At 36.1% G+C, this 15,100-nt stretch overlaps 2 protein-coding genes across 2 annotated transcripts; both read left to right on the top strand.

The window, feature by feature from the left end:
• The first annotated feature begins 2,555 nt into the window (after positions 1–2,555).
• Positions 2,556–5,742, top strand: LOC122997359 (CMRF35-like molecule 5). Its single transcript, XM_044373446.1, has 8 exons — positions 2,556–2,874; positions 3,109–3,118; positions 3,152–3,232; positions 3,327–3,442; positions 3,532–3,566; positions 4,930–4,992; positions 5,110–5,178; positions 5,607–5,742. Exons 1-8 carry the CDS (start codon positions 2,556–2,558, stop codon positions 5,676–5,678), a joined length of 765 nt encoding a protein of 254 aa, XP_044229381.1. The 3' UTR covers positions 5,679–5,742.
• A 2,505-nt stretch (positions 5,743–8,247) lies between these two features.
• Positions 8,248–14,673, top strand: LOC122997555 (polymeric immunoglobulin receptor-like). The gene is made up of 10 exons (XM_044373774.1): positions 8,248–8,503; positions 9,745–10,071; positions 10,177–10,497; positions 10,732–10,741; positions 10,775–10,855; positions 10,974–11,065; positions 11,155–11,189; positions 12,928–12,993; positions 13,114–13,179; positions 13,608–14,673. The coding sequence occupies exons 1-10, from the start codon at positions 8,464–8,466 to the stop codon at positions 13,680–13,682; spliced, it is 1,113 nt and encodes a 370-aa protein (XP_044229709.1). The 5' UTR covers positions 8,248–8,463; the 3' UTR covers positions 13,683–14,673.
• The last annotated feature ends 427 nt before the right edge of the window (positions 14,674–15,100 follow it).

Below are 15,100 nucleotides of genomic sequence, written 5' to 3'. Positions count from 1 at the left end.
AAACTATTTCTTGCTGACAGACTCTTCCTGACTTTAATTTCATCTATAACAGTTAAACACATTTATATTTTACATCATTTGTCGTCATTTCCATTCAGTCACATGTGAGGCTGAAAATTCCGGAGCGTCGGATTTGATATGAGTTACATAATTTCCATTTCCATTTCCAAATACATATTTTCCGGTGTTCAGAAGAAATGATCATATTCTGGGTAATTGAATAATGAATTCACTATCAGGATTATCACAAGATACAGATACAAATAATCGATAATCGAGTATAAACGCATTCCGCGAGTAGAAATGGTTCCTGTGCCTCTGAGCAGGACACAGTATAATGCAGAATGCAGGTTTTTATTTAGGTGTTTGTTAAACAGGTAACAGGCTGCAGAAAGGAAACAGCTGCTCTAGCGGTGATAACTGTGAACCTTTATTAGTATTAACACAGTGCACATGTGTGCAGACACAAACTCCATCAGAAGTTTCTACAGCTGCTAAAGCCGACTGACAGCTGATCCAGCTGTGATCAGCTGTCACCGTCATCAGAAACGGACGTCGCTTCACATGACGCTTCAGAGGAGAGGACGTCTCATGTCTCTTAACACAAATTTCCTCGTTTCCTCTCTCCTCGCTTGGTTTCCTTGCGTCTCTCCTTGCATCCACGGCGGGAGGGACTAAGACGCAAGAAAAGGACGCAAGTGAGGGAAATGTGGATGCAATTTAAGAGACTTGGGATGCACCCATGGATGTATCATGCAGGGCTGCCACCATTTGTGGCACCCGCAACAGAAAGTGTCATCGAAAGTGCCATAACTTCCTGCCACAGTCTGTCGAGTGTGGTTGTCAGAAAAGGTTAAGGGTCATATATTTTTCTGTTTACTGAAGGGAGGATAATCTAAATTTGAGGGGAAAGCAGGGAAAGTCTTTAAGCTTATTCTCATCCCAGATTTAGACTATACTTCACTGCTATTTTATCACAATATTCTATTGTGATATTAATTTTGAAAAGCAGAAATATATCATATGCAGAAGACAACAATCCTGTCTCTATATTAGGGCGCTGTTTCCCTCTTCAAAATCAATTTATCACTAAGACCAATATGTCAGTCTTGTGAAAGAAGAATACATGTGGATCTTTATAATTATTAGTGAGTGAATGCTTGTAATTGCTACACAAAGCGCATGATTTCTCATCCTGCAGCAAATCCCATTTTCACTTAATTCTGCATCATAACAAAAAATAGAACTGCAGTAAAATGTGACATATAAAATTTACCTTTGATATAATAAAGGTACTTGAATATAAATCTAGTCTTTCGTGAGCTGAGTTGCTTTGTTTTGATGTTCACCTAACATGGAGATTATGCTCAGGATAGTAGGCTATACAAATAAATAGAGTAAATGTGCCACAGGGAGATTAGAGGTTTACTCGTCATAATACACCATTATCTGTCTTTTCCTTTCTTTCTTAAACTTAATTGATCGAAATAAACTGAAAAAATGCCCATTTATTTGTGTAGATTAGAAAGAACATTTTGAAGGAAAAAAAATCTTTATATATACATATATGTTATTAAAATTACATATATAATTAAAAAAAAACTTTTTAACAAAAAAAGAATAGGTTTTAGTAACTCATTGTGTCACTATAAATGAAGTAAATAAAACTCATGGAATAATAAACTAAGTTTTTTTTTACAAGCACTAAAACTGTTACTAGTAGATTTACTGCAGGAACTGCTTGAATGAGGAAGTAACCCAGGTAGAGTCACCCGCTGTAATGTTGAAAGTGTTCATTCACTCACAACACTGAAGCAGACATGAGTTTTATTCCTCACCTAATACTGGCTGGACTCATTGGTAAGTCAGCTAAGATTCTAATATGAATGATATGCATAAATGATAGTCAAGTTTGTAATTAAAAAAAATATTGTTGGTACTGATATATGTATTGCTGTTGAGTGATAAAATTTGAGTCTTACATTTAAAGTGACGACTAGCCACTAATTTTAAATTTTTAATATTGTGTTTTAATAAAATTCATGATACTAGCCTGTAACTGATATTGATATATACAATGCATTTGAAGGCATCACTACAAGATAAATGTCTGTTGTTGTTTTGGCAGGAATTCACTGTAAAATTATTACAGTGAGTCAAGTTTCAGTTAAGGCTGGAGGCTCCATCTCTATCCCATGTCTCTATGACCAGTACTACAGAAACCATGTGAAATACTTGTGTCAAGGATATGACTGGCTGCGGTGTCATATAGTAGTTGACACAAACCAACGAAAAAGTAGTTCAGGAAAGTTTTCAATCTCTGATGACAAAAACCAAAGAATCTTCACTGTGACTATTAATAATATAACGCATAAGGACACTGATTTCTGGTGTGCTGTGGAGATTGTACCGTGGAAAGATGTCAAACAGTATTTTCAGCTGTCCACAGGTAAAATGCCTTAAATGTTTTAAACACATTTTAAATCCTTTCTGTGAACAATTTGGTGGGGAAGAAAACTAAGAATGTGTCTAATTTGAATTATCTTTTTGAAGATATGTCAAATCTGTACGTGGGCCAACAAGAAATTACCGCATTTGAAGGAGGAAGTGTGACTATCAACTGTCACTATAAATACTCAGCAGAAAGAAAGTGGTGCAGACTGGGCCGCACCTGTGTGACAAATCAGTTTGGATCAATAGATGGAACAGCAGTGACCATCAATGCCAGTGTCTCCGATGTTTTCAATGTGACTATGAGTAAACTGAGGACAGAGAGCAGCGGCTGGTACTGGTGTGCTGCAGAAGACTTACAGATGCCAGTGCACATAACTGTTAATGAATTACCCTCAACTACAATGAGCCCCAGTACAGCAAGTAAGATTCAAACCATTTTCTGTTCTCATAAATTAGTGACCAGTAAGTGGACGCAACAAAAGTGACGAAAATGAAACCCTGGTATATTATTAATAATAATATTATTCTTAAAATTTAACTTGTACATCTGGGAGTTACAGTATTATAATCCATAATATACAGTATCATCAAAATACCGTGATACAATTCTTGCATTAACATGGCTTTTTACATGAATTTACTTTGACTTCACAGGGACACTTTCTACCATTCACCAGCATTCCTCCTTGCTCATGAGTGTTGAACCATGTACTGCCCAGCCCACAAACACCACCATAACCGGGGCTGGTGGAGAGAGCTTGCAAGATGAACACAAGAGGTTACTACTCTTTACAACTTCAATGCATTTAAATCTGATTTACAACCTGGGTTTGTGCAAAAACATTTGCCCCTTTATTCTTGATGAAATGTAGGCTACCTCTGCATTTACCTTCCAGGCCCACTACAATGACGATTCTCATCACCATCCTGGTCTTACAGCTATTAGTTGTTCTCACTGTGTTTTTTGGATGGAGGATGATAAGATGCAGTAAGTCTGTTGTAAGCTAATGCAAACTGAGGAATGAAATACCTGTTTCTGTAAAATAATTTCCTCAGAAATGTATGTGTTTGTTATAGATAAGACCAAACCTCGGACATCTGACATCACAGCGGTAAGTATAGTCATGTATTTCCCTTATTATGTTTGCTGATAAGAAATTTGGATTGGTCACACAACACAGAAAGTAAACAGCATTTAAGGAACTTGACCATGCAAGTTTAATTGTACAATATACCTTATTTAACTACATTAACTGTTTGTTGGCTATAATTTCCTTGATTTACATCAGCATGGTAATTCTGTGAGTTCTGTAAACAGTTGTACTATTTAAACCAGAACATAACCTGTCCAGGCCTGTGGATATTACAAACCTGTCTAATACCAGCTAAATACATCGAAATGGAAGAGCTGGAAAATCATGATATTTTAAGGGAATTTTTAGACAACATAAAATAATATAAATGGCATTGTCCTGCAAGTTAGCTCATTCTGAGAGGCAAAAACCCAGGGCAAAAATGTCACTGGGTTTCAAATTACTGTAAGTTCTAGCTGCTACCCAATGCTGTGAGTATCTGAACATCTAGAGACGACCCTGATGAGTATGTGATCTTTCCTCCTCAGGATTATGACAGCCAGACAGTAAGAGGCCACCGTTTAGACAGATTTTAGCAAGTCACTCAGACTAACTGTAAAACTTATACAAAATCTGTGACATTTCAGATTCTGTGACATTAGAGGGTCAACAATGGAAAAAATATTGATGCATTGGAGGTGGCGGGCTCCATCACTGCTATCAAAATGTGTGACCCTAACTAAATATTATGAGGTCACCAATTGTGCTAACAGCTATGAAAATATGTGACCTATGTACATCCTGTGGAGTCACCATTTTAGGTAGCAATCACAATATAATACGTGACCCTGGCAAAAACGTTTGCAGTGGCAATTAAGCCAACTGAGAATGATCAAGTCAGAAAGTCCAATTAAAACAAAAGCATCACTCACCAACAGTCCATCATAGTCCATCCGGCATAGGGCTCACAAACTGAAAGTGAATTTGTTAGTTTGTCATGTTGAGTCAGAGTGAGTTGGACCAAAAGCTGTGTTGACCAGGCTTCCAAAATTGACCAAATTTTCATCCCAATCCCCCTCACACACTCGCTTTAAAGAAAGAATTTTTCAAGTCTGTCTGAAAACATATGTTTATATGGTGGTATTGTTCTGTTCCTACAACCTTTGTGCTGATCTAAACAGCAGTTTGACACACCACCCCCCAAGTGTTGTAGGAGTAAGTAGGTGTGCAAAGAACGTTGTGAACTTCACAACTTTCTAAAGGTGTGAACTTTATGTTGAATGCTCTTATGTGTGAATGCTCCTTACAAGCAAATGATTGTGCAGTTAGACAGGAGAAAGCAACTCATTGTAAGATAGCATATGATGAGATTGATGCTACATTTCAAATGCGTCCATCATAGGTCTCACAAACTGGGAGTGATGCTGACGTGCTCTATGCCACCATTGTTCATGTGGCCGGGAAGGTAAACCAGACAAAAAAAGAATATTTTTTTAACACAGTATAATTTGCCCATATTTTATTTGTCCGCCTTCATTTTTTCCCCTGAAATTTTATCACTTTGACCTTGTATTTTGTCTAGCAGGACCAGACACCCAAAGACAGTGTGACATACAGTACTATTAATATAAGGGATGGTGCGAAGCAAATGGTATGTGATTTATTTTAAACTCATATAAGCCTCTCAATCATGGAAGATTTAAAATGCCTAAATTAAAACAAGTCAAAGATAGAAATAAAGTGACATGCAATGTGTCAAAATTAAATGAAAAACATATGTTGAAAGGACAATTATTTAGCTTTTTCAGCCAATACTACATGCAAAGCACTGTCACTGAAGCTCCCCTGCACCTCCTCATGATAATGCATATACACAAATGCATACATAAAAGGAAATACATCTAACAATGTGTGTTTTATTTCACTTTGTTTCTTTGGTTAAATTGTTTTAATTTAAGAATTTTAAACCTCCCACAGTTAAGACTTAAACTATCTGTTAATAAGGAAAATGAATTTCTGTTGTGTTTTTCATCATTAGGTCATAATTATTCAGCATTCTGTGCTTTTTTTTCTCATTAGACTGAACCAGAAGATGGAGTTGTGATCTACAGCACAGTGGGTCAACACTCAAATAGAATGAAAAAGTTCTAATGAGAAGAAAAGCTGGGAGGACAATAATCCTGCAAGTATGGCAACATTGATGAGGTCATTCTGATGTGTCATGCATTTTATTAGTTGTATCTCAGTTCACTTTGATAAATCAGTCCTGCAGGCACAGGCATATTTCATAATAAAGATGTGATGTGGTGACTTTGTCTGTATGTCATGTTGAGCAAGAGAAAGAGTTGGACCAGAAGCAGTTACAGTTTTTTTGTGTAAAATTCCTTCTTTATGTTTGTCCAGACAGATCTGAATCATTTGCATGGCTGAAGCTTCATATTAGCCTCAGACAAACTTTTAATACATTTTTGCAGGGAAGGATGACCATCATTTACATTGAAAGCGCATTAGAGAGAGATCTTTTAATGTCTGATATGAACAGGAGGAATGATTAAAAGAAGAAAAACCTGTGTGAATGTCCATTTGGGTACCTGACTATTGTTTAAAGTTGGACTTAAAAAATTGATTTTCTAATGTCATCTAGTAGTTGATCCAGTAGTACAACCTCAGGCTCTGCTCGGGGTGTGGTGTAATATTAGGCACAAATAAGATATGGAAGGTTCAATCACTTTGTGTTTTGATCATAGACTGTACATTTTTTTTGTTTTGTTTTGATTCTTATTATGCTTCATTACTGTGCAAATAAAACTGTTTTTTTAAAAACATGCATCTCCATAGCTATTGATTTTATCTAAAGCATTTAGTTGATATTTAGTTTGTTTGTTTTTTTTGCTTGTGATTTCTTTTCATTGTTGTAAAGGACTTTGTCACTCAGATTTAAAAAATCTTCTAATAAAGTTTAACTTACAATGCACAATCATGTAGCTTGTCATTATTTGCTTCATCAACAAACTCGCTACAGCCTCTGAAAGACAGTAATTTCACCCGCAGATGCGGGCATCCTCGGGGAAGAGGAAGAGGTTAAACCACAGTGACAGACAAGTCTTGTCTCTTGTTACAACTACTGTGCTGCTCTGCACAGCACTATCACATACCTTCCATAAAGTGTTGTCAAGTAGAGTAAAAATAGACTTTTTTAGACTCCTGTGACTTGGGTTATGTCCCCGGATCAAGTCCAGTTGGGGACTTTTATTGCATCTCTCTACTGGCTGTAAAAAAGGCATACATTCTTTTTTTCACCCAAGCCTCAACTAGAAACACTATACATATATATGTATATCTCACATTCTGTAAAACTCCAGACCAGGATTCAGTATTCTGTATTACAGATACATACACTCCATAACAACAAGCATCTGCAGTGCAAAGAGAGTAGTCCAGAAATATTCAAATTATGCAACAATTTGTGGATTTGATAGGAGAAAGCAAATAATTTGAAAATAACTGGTCATATTCTAACATAATCAATCAAGAATTGGTTGAGTGGTTTTAAGGTAGAAACAACTTTTGTCAGATATGCACAATTGTGTGTCATAGGCACACATGACTGCTGTGCATGAACATATACACACAAAGAGCTTAATTCTGGAAGCTGCTTTAATGGATTAGTATTTTCTCATTTAACTTGCCAAAAACGGGACTTCTATCATATACATTTTTTCTTCTTTTAAACAGATAGTTTACATTTTACCTGAAGAGAATGATCAAGAGAGCAGGAGACAATTTAACCAAAAAGTTCACATGTGCTGAGCAACTCTTGATATTGCATTTGTGTGGATGTATTCAATCTGAAACCATGATGAAACAGTTTATCTGTTGGTCATTTTGTTCAGTCAAAGTCTATATTCTAAAAACTGATCACTTTTACTTTTTGGATGCAATTTAAGAGACTTGGGATGCACCCATGGATGTATCATGCAGGGCTGCCACCATTTGTGGCACCCGCAACAGAAAGTGTCATTTGGGGGGAAAGCAGGGAGAGTCTTTAAGCTTATTCTCATCCCAGATTTAGACTATACTTCACTGCTATTTTTTCACAATATTCTATTGTGATATTAATTTTGAAAAGCAGAAATATATCATATGCAGAAGACAACAATCCAGTCTCTATATTAGGGTACTATTTCCCTCTTCAAAATCAATTTATCACTAGGACCAATATGTCAGTTTTGTGAAAGAAGAATACATGTGGATCGTTATAATTATTAGTGAGTGAATGCATGTAATTGCCACACAAAGCGCATGATTTCTCATCCTGCAGCAAATCCCATTTTCACTTAATTCTGCATCATAACAAAAAATTGAACTGCAGTAAAATGACATATAAAATTTACCTATAATATAATAAAGATACTTGAATATAAATCTAGTCTTTCATGAGCTGAGTTGCTTTGTTTTGATGTTCACCTAACATGGAGATTATGCTCAGGATAGTAGGCTATACAAATAAATAGAGTGAATGTGCCACAGGGAGATTAGAGGTTTACTCGTCATAATACACCATTATCTTTCTTTTCCTTTCTTTCTTAAACTTAATTGATCGAAATAAACTGAAAAAATGCCCATTTATTTGTGTAGATTAGAAAGAAAGTTTTGAAGGAAAAAAATCTGTATATATACATATATATTATTATTGAAATTACATATATAATTAAAAAAACTTTTTAACAAAAAAGGAATAGGTCTTAGTTACTCATTGTGTGACTATAAATGAAGTAAATAAAACTCATGGAATAATAAACTAAGTTTTTTTATAACCACTAAAACTGTTACTAGTAGATTTACTGCAGGAACTGCTTGAATGAGGAAGTAACCCAGATAGAGTCACCCGCTGTAATGTTGAAAGTGTTCATTCACTCACAACGCTGAAGCAGACATGAGTTTTATTCCTCACCTAATACTGGCTGGACTCATTGGTAAGTCAGCTAAGATTCTAATATGAATGCTATGCATAAATGATAGTCAAGTTTGTAATTAAAACAATATTGTTGGTACTGATATATGTATTGCTGTTGAGTGATAAAATTTACATTTAAAGTGACAACTAGCCACTAATTTTAAATTTTTAATATTGTGTTTTAATAAAATTCATGATACTAGCCTGTAACTGATATTGATATATACAATGCATTTGAAGGCATCACTACAAGATAAATGTCTGTTGTTGTTTTGGCAGGAATTCACTGTAAAATTATTACAGTGAGTCAAGTTTCAGTCAAGGCTGGAGGCTCCATCTCTATCCCATGTCTCTATGACCAGTACTACAGAAACCATGTGAAATACTTGTGTCAAGGATATAAATGGCAGTTGTGTCATATAGTAGTTGACACAAACCAACGAAAAAATAGTTCAGGAAAGTTTTCAATCTCTGATGACACAAACCAAGGAATCTTCACTGTGACTATTAATGATATAACGCATAAGGACACTTATTTCTGGTGTGCTGTGGAGATTGTATCGGGGGAAGATGACGGACAGTATTTTCAGCTGTCAGTGACCACAGGTAAAATGCCTTAAATGTTTTAAACACATTTTAAGTCCTTTCTGTGAACAATTTGGTGGGGAAGAAAACTAAGAATGTGTCTAATTTTGAATTATCTTTTTGAAGGTATGTCAAATCTGTACGTGGACCAACAAGAAATTACAGCATTTAAAGGACGTCGTGTGACTATCAACTGTCACTATAAATACTCAGCAGAAAGAAAGTGGTGCAGACTGGGCCGCACCTGTGTGAGAAATCAGTTTGGATCAATAGATGGAACAGCAGTGATCATCGATGCCAGTGTCTCTAATGATTTCACTGTGACTATGTGTGAACTGAGGACAGAGAGCAGCGGCTGGTACTGGTGTGCCGCAGGAGACTTACAGATGCCAGTGCACGTAACTGTTAATGAATTACCCTCAACTACAATGAGCCCCAGTACAGCAAGTAAGATTCAAACCATTTTCTATTCTCATAAATTAGTGACCAGTAAGTGGACGCAACAAAAGTGACAAAAATGAAACCCTGGTATATTATTAATAATAATATTATTATTGAAATTTAACTTGTACATCTGGGAGTTACAGTATTATAATCCATAATATACAGTATCATCAAAATACAATGCATTTGAAGGCATCACTACAAGATAAATGTCTGTTGTTGTTTTGGCAGGAATTCACAGTAAAATTATTACAGTGAGTCGAGTTTCAGTTAAGGCTGGAGGCTCCATCTCTATCCCATGTCTCTATGACCAGTACTACAGAAACCATGTGAAATTCTTGTGTCAAGGATATTACTGGCATTCGTGTCATATAGTAGTTGAAACAAACCAACGAAAAAGTAGTTCAGGAAAGTTTTCAATCTCTGATGACACAAACCAAGGAATCTTCACTGTGACTATTAATGATATAACGCATAAGGACACTGATTTCTGGTGTGGTGTGGAGATTGTATCGGGGGAAGATGTCGGACAGTATTTTCAGCTGTCAGCGACCACAGGTAAAATGCCTTAAATGTTTTAAACACATTTTAAGTCCTTTCGGTGAACAATTTGGTGGGGAAGAAAACTAAGAATGTGTCTAATTTTGAATTATCTTTTTGAAGGTATGTCAAATCTGTACGTGGACCAACAAGAAATTACAGCATTTGAAGGAGGTAGTGTGACTATCGACTGTCACTATAAATACTCAGCAGAAAGAAAGTGGTGCAGACTGGGCCGCACCTGTGTGACAAATCAGTTTGGATCAATAGATGGAACAGCAGTGACCATCAATGCCAGTGTCTCCGATGTTTTCACTGTGACTATGAGTGAACTGAGGACAGAGAACAGCGGCTGGTACTGGTGTGCCGCAGGAGACTTACAGATGCCAGTGCACGTAACTGTTAATGAATTACCCTCAACTACAATGAGCCCCAGTACAGCAAGTAAGATTCAAACCATTTTCTGTTCTCATAAATTAGTAACCAGTAAGTGGACGCAACAAAAGTCACAAAAATGAAACCCTGATATATTATTAATAATAATATTATTATTAAAATTTAACTTGTACATCTGGGAGTTACAGTATTATAATCCATAATATACAGTATCATCAAAATACCGTGATACAATTCTTGCATTAACATGGCTTTTTACATGAATTTACTTTGACTTCACAGGGACACTTTCTACCATTCACCAGCATTCCTCCTTGCTCATGAGTGTTGAACCATGTACTGCCCAGCCCACAAACACCACCATAACCGGGGCTGGTGGAGAGAGCTTGCAAGATGAACACAAGAGGTTACTACTCTTTACAACTTCAATGCATTTAAATCTGATTTACAACCTGGGTTTGTGCAAAAACATTTGCCCCTTTATTCTTGATGAAAAGTAGGCTACCTCTGCATTTACCTTCCAGGCCCACTACAATGACGATTCTCATCATCACCCTGGTCTTACTGCTGTTAGTTGTTCTCACTGCGTTTTTTGGATGGAGGATGATAAGATGCAGTAAGTCTGTTGTAAGCTAATGCAAACTGAGGAATGAAATATCTGTTTCTGTAAAATAACTTCCTCAGAAATGTATGTGTTTGTTATAGATAAGACCAAACCTCGGACATCTGACATCACAGCGGTAAGTATAGTCATGTATTTCCCTTATTATGTTTGCTAATAAGAAATTTGGATTGGTCACACAACACAGAAAGTAAACAGCATTTAAGGAACTTGACCATGCAAGTGTAACTGTACAATATACCTTATTTAACTACATTAACTGTTTGTTGGCTATAATTTCCTTGATTTACATCAGCATGGTAATTCTGTGAGTTCTGTAAACAGTTGTACTATTTAAACCAGAACATAACCTGTCCAGGCCTGTGGATATTACATACCTGTCTAGTACCAGCTAAATACATCAAAATGGAAGAGCGGGAAAATCATGATATTTTAAGGGAATTTTTAGACAATATAAAATAATAATAAATGGCATTGTCCTGCAAGTTCTGCAAGTTTCTGAGAGGCGAAAACCCAGGGCAAAAATGTCACTGGGTTTCAAATTACTGTAAGTACTAGCTGCTACCCAATGCTGTGAGTATCTGAACATCTGGAGATGACCCTGATGAGTATCTGATCTTTCCTCCTCAGGATTATGACAGCCAGACAGTAAGAGGCCACCGTTTAGACAGATTTTAGCAAGTCACTCAGACTAACTGTAAAACTTATACAAAATCTGTGACATTTCAGATTCTGTGACATAAGAGGGTCAACAATGGAAAAAATATTGATGCATTGGAGGTGGTGGGCTCCATCACTGCTATCAAAATGTGTGACCCTAACTAAATATTATGAGGTCACCAATTGTGCTAACAGCTATGAAAATATGTGACCTATGTACATCCTGTGGAGTCACCATTTTAGGTAGCAATCACAATATAATACGTGACCCTGGCAAAAACGTTTGCAGTGGCAATTAAGCCAACTGAGCATGATCAAGTCAGAAAGTCCAATTAAAACAAAAGAATCACTCACCAACAGTCCATCATAGTCCATCCGGCATAGGGCTCACAAACTGAAAGTGAATTTGTTAGTTTGTCATGTTGAGTCAGAGCAAGTTGGACCAAAAGCTGTGTCGACCAGGCTTCCAAAATTGACCAAATTTTCACCCCAATCCCCCTCACACACTTGCTTTAAAGACAGAATTTTTTAAGTCTGTCTGAAAACAATAGTCATACTACGTAAAGGTGTCCATATGAATATTGAAACAGGTTTTGCTTGCTTTAATCTTTTTTTTATTTAAAAGATTTTAAAATTTAATAGATCCCATCCTAATGTGCTTCCAATTTAAGTGATGGAGGACAAAGTCAAAGGATTGTTTTGTGCAAATATGTGTTTAAAAGTTTGTATGAAGCTAATTTGAAGCTTCAGCAGACTTAACTTGAGCAAATTAGTCAAATCAAATGTAAACTTTCAAAGTTACAGTCTTTTTAGTAGCTACTGTGGACAGATAATAAGAAAAAGAGGTAATTTGGCACTAAAAAGACAGTAACTTTAAAAGATACCCACTTGATGTGAATCATTTGGTTGGCTGAAGCTTAATATTAGCCTCAGATAAACTTTTAAACACATTGTTGCATTACATTGAAAGTGCACCATCCCCCAAGTGTTGTAGGAGTAAGTAGGTGTGCAAAGAACGTTGTGAACTTCACAACTTCAGTTCACAACTTTCTAAAGGTGTGAACTTTATGTTGAATGCTCTTATGTGTGAATGCTCCTTACAAGCAAATAATTGTGCAGTTAGACAGGAGAAAGCAACTCATTGTAAGATAGCATATGATGAGATTGATGCTACATTTCAAATTTGTCCATCACAGGTCTCACAAACTGGGAGTGATCCTGACGTGCGCTATACCACTGTTGTTGTATATGTGGCCTGGAAGGTAAACCAGACAAAAAAAGAATATTTTTTTAACACAGTATAATTTGCCCATATTTTATTTGTCCGCCTTCATTTTTTCCCCTGAAATTTTATCACTTTGACCTTGTATTTTGTCCAGCAGGACCAGACACCCAAAGACAGTGTGACATACAGTATTATTAATCAAAGGGATGGTGCGAAGCAAATGGTATGTGATTTATTTTAAACTCATATAAGCCTCTCAATCATGGAAGATTTAAAATGCCTAAATTAAAACAAATCAAAGATAGAAATAAAGTGACATGCAATGTGTCAAAATTAAATGAAAAACATATGTTGAAAGGACAATTATTTAGCTTTTTCAGCCAATACTACATGCAAAGCACTGTCACTGAAGCTCCTCTGCACCTCCTCATGATAATGCATATACACAAATGCATACATAAAAGGAAATACATCTAACAATGTGTGTTTTATTTCACTTTGTTTCTTTGGTTAAATTGTTTTAATTTAAGAATTTTAAACCTCCCACAGTTAATACTTAAACTATCTGTTAATAAAGCAAATGAATTTCTGTTGTGTTTTTCATCATTAGGTCATAATTATTCAGCATTCTGTGCTTTTTTTTCTTATTAGACTGAACCAGAAGATGGAGTTGTGATCTACAGCACAGTGGGTCAACACTCAAATAGAATGAAAAAGTTCTATTGAGAAGAAAAGCTGGGAGGACAATAATCCTGCAAGTATGGCAACATTGATGAGGTCATTCTGATGTGTCATGCATTTTATTAGTTGTATCTCAGTTCACTTTGATAAATCAGTCCTGTAGGCACAGGCATATTTCATGATAAAGATGTGATGTGGTGAATTTGTCTGTATGTCATGTTGAGCAAGAGAAAGAGTTGGACCACAAGCAGTGTGGACCACAGGCCTCTAAAATTGACCAAATGAAGGAATTGACCTTGTGGCCAACTTACTCCATTGTGAAACTTCTCCAAAAATGTAAAGAAGAATTTTGAAGTGGCTTGAAGAAGTCTGTCTTAAAACAATAGTCAGTTGTCAGGAGCCTTAATCATTCCTCCTGTTTATACTGGCTGAAAAAAGATCCTAATGTGCTTCCAGTGTAGGCGATGGGGGACGAAATCCAAGGACCTTGTTTTGTGCAAAAATGTGTTTAAAAGTTTATTTGCAGTTAATGCTAATTTGAAGCTGAATTAGTCAAATCAAATGTAATCTTACAAAGTTACAGTTTTTTTGTGTAAAATTCCTTCTTTATGTTTGTCCAGACAGATCTGAATCATTTGCATGGCTGAAGCTTCATATTAGCCTCAGACAAACTTTTAATACATTTTTGCAGGGTAGGAGGACCATCATTTACATTGAAAGCGCATTAGAGAGAGATCTTTTAATGTCCGATATGAACAGGAGGAATGATTAAAAGAAGAAAAACCTGTTTGAATGTCCATTTGGGTACCTGACTATTGTTTAAAGATGGACTTAAAAAATTGATTTTCTAATGTCATCTAGTAGTTGATCCAGTAGTACAACCTCAGGCTCTGCTCGGGGTGTGGTGTAATATTAGGCACAAACAAGATATGGAAGGTTCAATCACTTTGTGTTTTGATCATAGACTGTACATTTTTTTTGTTTTGTTTTGATTCTTATTATGCTTCATTACTGTGCAAATAAAACTGTTTTTTTTTTTAAACATGCATCTCCATAGCTATTAATTTGATCTAAAGCATTTAGTTGATATTTAGTTTGTTTGTTTTTTTTGCTTGTGATTTCTTTTCATTGTTGTAAAGGACTTTGTCACTCAGATTTAAAAAATCTTCTAATAAAGTTTAACTTACAATGCACAATCATGTAGCTTGTCATTATTTGCTTCATCAACAAACTCGCTACAGCCTCTGAAATACAGTAATTTCACCCGCAGATGCGGGCATCCTCGGGGAAGAGGAAGAGGTTAAACCACAGTGACAGACAAGTCTTGTCTCTTGTTACAACTACTGTGCTGCTCTGCACAGCACTATCACATACCTTCCATAAAGTGTTGTCAAGTAGAGTAAAAATAGACTTTTTTAGACTCCTGTGACTTGGGTTATGTCCCCGGATCAAGTCCAGTTGGG

Source organism: Thunnus albacares, chromosome 14, assembly GCF_914725855.1.
Source record: "Thunnus albacares chromosome 14, fThuAlb1.1, whole genome shotgun sequence".
NCBI classification, from domain to species: Eukaryota; Metazoa; Chordata; class Actinopteri; order Scombriformes; family Scombridae; genus Thunnus; species Thunnus albacares.
This window is presented reverse-complemented; position numbering and strand designations above follow the sequence as displayed.

Bases quoted from the DNA above. Each gene is read 5' to 3' on its own strand.
- LOC122997555 (XM_044373774.1), top strand. From the start codon at position 8,464: ATGAGTTTTATTCCTCACCTAATACTGGCTGGACTCATTG. The intron at 10,856-10,973 runs GTTACTACTCTT...TTTACCTTCCAG, and splicing joins TTGCAAGATGAACACAAGAG to GCCCACTACAATGACGATTC. The intron at 11,190-12,927 runs GTAAGTATAGTC...TGTCCATCACAG, and splicing joins GGACATCTGACATCACAGCG to GTCTCACAAACTGGGAGTGA.
- LOC122997359 (XM_044373446.1), top strand. From the start codon at position 2,556: ATGTCAAATCTGTACGTGGGCCAACAAGAAATTACCGCATTTGAAGGA. The intron at 3,233-3,326 runs GTTACTACTCTT...GATGAAATGTAG, and splicing joins TTGCAAGATGAACACAAGAG to GCTACCTCTGCATTTACCTT. The intron at 4,993-5,109 runs GTAAACCAGACA...TATTTTGTCTAG, and splicing joins TTGTTCATGTGGCCGGGAAG to CAGGACCAGACACCCAAAGA.